Consider the following 4,193-nt stretch of genomic DNA (forward strand, 5'->3'; position numbering starts at 1 on the left):
TTATTTAACATGGTTTTGATTAATGAAAATGTTCTATTTCACACAAATTCAATAACTTCACTTTAACTTACCACCCAAATGAATACAGCATATTTTAGACACATTCTGAACTGATGTTTTATAGAAAAGAGCAGCATATCTTCCGGCTAAAACGAAAAGCTTAATGGTCATAGCTCAACACACCTATTCTCACAGTTATAGCTGTCATGGGAGAGTTCATTAATAATGAATCCTTCTGGAGGGCAATGTTTCAAAGTAGTACATGCTCTAATATACATATCCAGAAACTATTATGGGAATTGAAGTCACTGCCTAAGGGTTTACTTGCCTTAGTGGTGAGCTGCTATAACCTCAAACTTCATTCAACTTTATTTCAGAGTGATTGTGAGGACACATTCTCTTTCATGGTAATGGAATGGGATCATGAGGTTAGAATCCCATTTGGGTGTATTATTAAAGGTGGCTATTGCAACTACACAGTACCATGCAATGTCAAATTAAGTGTTTCATACATTCCCTAAGGATTTATTTTCCTGTTTCTAATAACTGAAAATTATTAAATGGTTAACTAATTTTCAGGAATCTAAATGGCCTCCTAAATATCAATGGCAACAATGTGAATTTGTTCAAATTGTGTCATCTGATAAGGATGGAATTCATTACATTAACAGAACTTGGTCAGCAGGCTTGGTGAGACTAGTCCAATACCTGAAATAGTTAACTTGGGACATGACTCATTGATCATTCTTTCTGGCCCAATTGATTGGTCCCTTTGACTTGGTCAGTTGAATACAATTAGTTGTACTACACATGCAGATTTATATCATATTCAAACATAATCACAACCTATAGTACAAATATTTGAAAAGTTTAAGTAGCACGCATTTGACATGTATTGATGTCCAGAGCATGGCCATGAGATGGTTGGCAGTATTGGTAACATGTCCTACTGTGTCTGTGTGGTGTCCTGCTGTCAACAATTGTGTGGTAAAACTAGCCCCAGGTCATTGTCCAGTCGCTTGGTGGATCGATCCTCGCATTTTATGAGTCCTGCTTGCAACAGATTGGAGAGACACTCACTGTAGCTATGCTCAGAGATGGGTTGCCTATCTCTTCAATCGGTGGAAACAAAAGTTTAATTCTACCAAATAATCCGCTCTTTCTGAAGCAAGTGGAACACACAACCTAGTTGAAATGTAAGTTAATTCTAACTCTTAAATCCTTTGAGATGTTTTATTTTATTTTGCCTTCTTGGATCAATCAATTTAGTAAAAAGCAATTGTTTTGCAATCATGAAAAATATACACAGTAAACCTTTATGAAATAATTGCTTATACTGTAAGATATTTATGTTATACTATGGCCCCGTGGAAGTTTATGTTAAATTGTTATTTTTATTATTATTATTTATTTTTTTACAGCATAAGGATATGTGAAACAGAAGATGGGGGATTGGAACTTGTTGGGGAGTATCTTAGAAGAGGTACATATTCATTCAACCATTGTGGGAAAAATCTGGCTAACCATCCTTTTCATATTCCGGATGCTCGTACTTGGTGTGGCAGCAGAGGATGTTTGGGACGATGAGCAGAGTGAGTTTGTTTGCAACACGGACCAGCCTGGGTGTAAGAATGTGTGCTACGACGATGCATTCCCCATTTCTCTTATCCGATACTGGGTGTTACAAATCATTTTTGTGTCCTCTCCCTCTCTGGTGTACATGGGACATGCACTGTACCGTTTGAGGGCCCTTGAAAAAGAAAGACACAAAAAAAAAGCTTTCCTGAAAGCAGAGCTAGAGGGCGCTGAGCCCGTTCATGAAGACAGACAGAGGATAGAGAGGGAGCTGAGGAAGCTGGAGGAACAGAAGAGAGTAAGGAAAGCTCCACTCAGGGGCTCCTTGTTGCGCACATATGTTTTCCATATCTTGACGAGGTCGGTGGTGGAGGTTGGCTTCATAGTCGGACAATATGTACTCTATGGCATTGGGCTAGATCCTTTGTACAAATGTGAGAGATTGCCTTGCCCAAACAGTGTGGATTGCTTTGTGTCCAGACCAACTGAGAAGAACATTTTCATGATCTTCATGCTCGTCATCGCTGGGGTTTCTTTGTTCTTGAATCTCCTCGAGATATTCCACCTGGGAGTGAAGAAAGTCAAACAAAGTCTGTATGGAAATAAAGGTGCAGATGATGACAGCATAGTATACAGGTCCAAGAAAAACTCCATGGTCCAGCAGGTGTGTGTCCTTACAAACTCATCTCCCCAAAAGATGATGCAGTTCACTCAGACATCTTGCACAATGGATGCTGTCCCCTTGTACATGCCTTCAGTAGCTCCTCACAACGATGGTGGTGGCACCAACGGTTCAGAGCAGTACCCTAGACAGCTGGGGGCCGTGGAGCGCTGCTACACCCTGGACCAGAGGGACCACTCATGCAGCAGTGATGACTCCAACAGGCCTAAAGGCTCAGGCCAAACTAGGCACAATGGAGCACAGCCACCTCCTTCACTCCTGGCCAGCCATATGGAGATACCAGCAGCCCTGCAGAACCAGCTGCGCAAACAGAGCCGGGTCAGCGCTCTGCAGGACTTCAGTGACATGAGTGATTCACCTGACAGTGACCACTATCCCACGGCGAGGAAGGCTAGTTTCATGTCCCGGGGACTCTCTCAGACCAACCTGGCCAGTCCTTCTGATAGCCCGAACTCCGGGAGTGGGGCGGACACAGAGGCCAAGCGTATCGCCCAAGGAGAGAGCCCACCTATGACCCCACCTCCAGCCAGTGGACGAAGAATGTCAATGGTAACTACAGCCATTATGCAACATGCTTTTCAAAATTGAGGATGTATTGTATGATTCTCATCATGTATTTCTAAAGATTCAGATGAAATAACTGCATGTTTTCACTCTTTCAGAGCATGATTCTGGAACTGTCTTCAATCATGAAAAAGTGAGAACTGGCTGAGGGACCAGAAGGATCTGGTGGGGACCCTGATCGCAAAGCGACACTTCCTTCTAATTGCCTAATTGTATTCATAATAACATATGTATAGAGCTCGCAAGTTTGTAATCCTAAAAACTGGAAAATTAGTTAGCACTGTTTCGTTCAGCCATTCCAATGGGGGAATTGAATAGGGAAAGAATGGGGCTTTAGGATGAACACCGAAAATAAGGTCTTCGTAGCTCTTCTACGTTTTTGTTCTATGAGATAATATCAGTCAGTTAACATGACCTTTATGAATTATGAACCCTTTATGTGCTTGTTTTGATTACATAAATGCTTTGAAATTCACAAAAAGTGACAGCTGTTGAAGATGATCTCATAGAAGAAAACGTTTTAGACCTACTAAGCTTGTGTTTAATACATACCTTATTTTCGGGCATTTATCCAAAATGCCTCAACAACAACAATAAAATGTTTTTCCAAAAGGCTTTGGCCAACGAGCCATGTCGGAGTTAGTTCCTACAAAAAGACGCCATTACTATGTCTCTATTGTGGACGAGAAGTAAATGCTTTAGTACAATTATGTTGGCATGGGTAGTTCTAATTTCTATTTTTTTATTTGTCACATGCTATCTTTGCGGTATCACATTTCAGATCATTTTTGTGGAATTTATGAGTGAAAGCACATTAAAATGACATTTGACTTAAAGTGAGCATGTTCAAATGATGAGACATTGGCCTTCTAAGGAAATTCTTACATTTTAAAAGATTCATGGCTTGTGATCGCTAATACACTTAAAACACTGGGATATGATAACCTCCACTATACAAAATATTTTATCTCAAAATGTAAGAATGATTTTTGGAAGCACTTTGATATTGTTTACTGTACAGAATGATGATAAAGTTGGAGATAGAATGGCTCTTCAAATTCAACTAAATGTGAATTTATTAATGAACCATTTTATGGATGTTTTTTCTATTAAATACATTATCTTCAACACTTGTCATCTTGCTTGATATCGTTGCTGGGTTTTTCACTCTCAACAGTTTCCCGTGTGTATCAAGAATGGTCCACCACCCCAAGGACATCCAGCCAACTCAATATTAGGAAGTTTTTCTTAATGTTTTGTACACTCAGTGTACAGTACAAGTATGAGTGTATAAAATTGTATGACATACTGTTGTACAGTGTTATATATATGATGAAGGAAACCAAATGTCTTTGCATTTGCAGATATAAAA

At 39.8% G+C, this 4,193-nt stretch overlaps 1 protein-coding gene across 1 annotated transcript; it reads left to right on the forward strand.

Annotated features, from left to right (window-relative positions):
• Nucleotides 1-1,112: 1,112 nt before the first annotated feature.
• LOC139415053 (gap junction alpha-10 protein-like) lies at nt 1,113-3,826 on the forward strand. The gene is made up of 3 exons (XM_071162814.1): nt 1,113-1,196; nt 1,422-2,806; nt 2,920-3,826. The coding sequence occupies exons 2-3, from the start codon at nt 1,445-1,447 to the stop codon at nt 2,956-2,958; spliced, it is 1,401 nt and encodes a 466-aa protein (XP_071018915.1). The 5' UTR covers nt 1,113-1,196; nt 1,422-1,444; the 3' UTR covers nt 2,959-3,826.
• The last annotated feature ends 367 nt before the right edge of the window (nt 3,827-4,193 follow it).

Source organism: Oncorhynchus clarkii, chromosome 8, assembly GCF_045791955.1.
Source record: "Oncorhynchus clarkii lewisi isolate Uvic-CL-2024 chromosome 8, UVic_Ocla_1.0, whole genome shotgun sequence".
NCBI lineage: Eukaryota > Metazoa > Chordata > Actinopteri > Salmoniformes > Salmonidae > Oncorhynchus > Oncorhynchus clarkii.

Coding starts and splice junctions, on each gene's coding strand:
- LOC139415053 (XM_071162814.1), top strand. CDS start 1,445: ATGGGGGATTGGAACTTGTTGGGGAGTATCTTAGAAGAGGTACATATT. Junction 2,807..2,919: donor GTGGACGAAGAATGTCAATG/GTAACTACAGCC, acceptor TCACTCTTTCAG/AGCATGATTCTGGAACTGTC.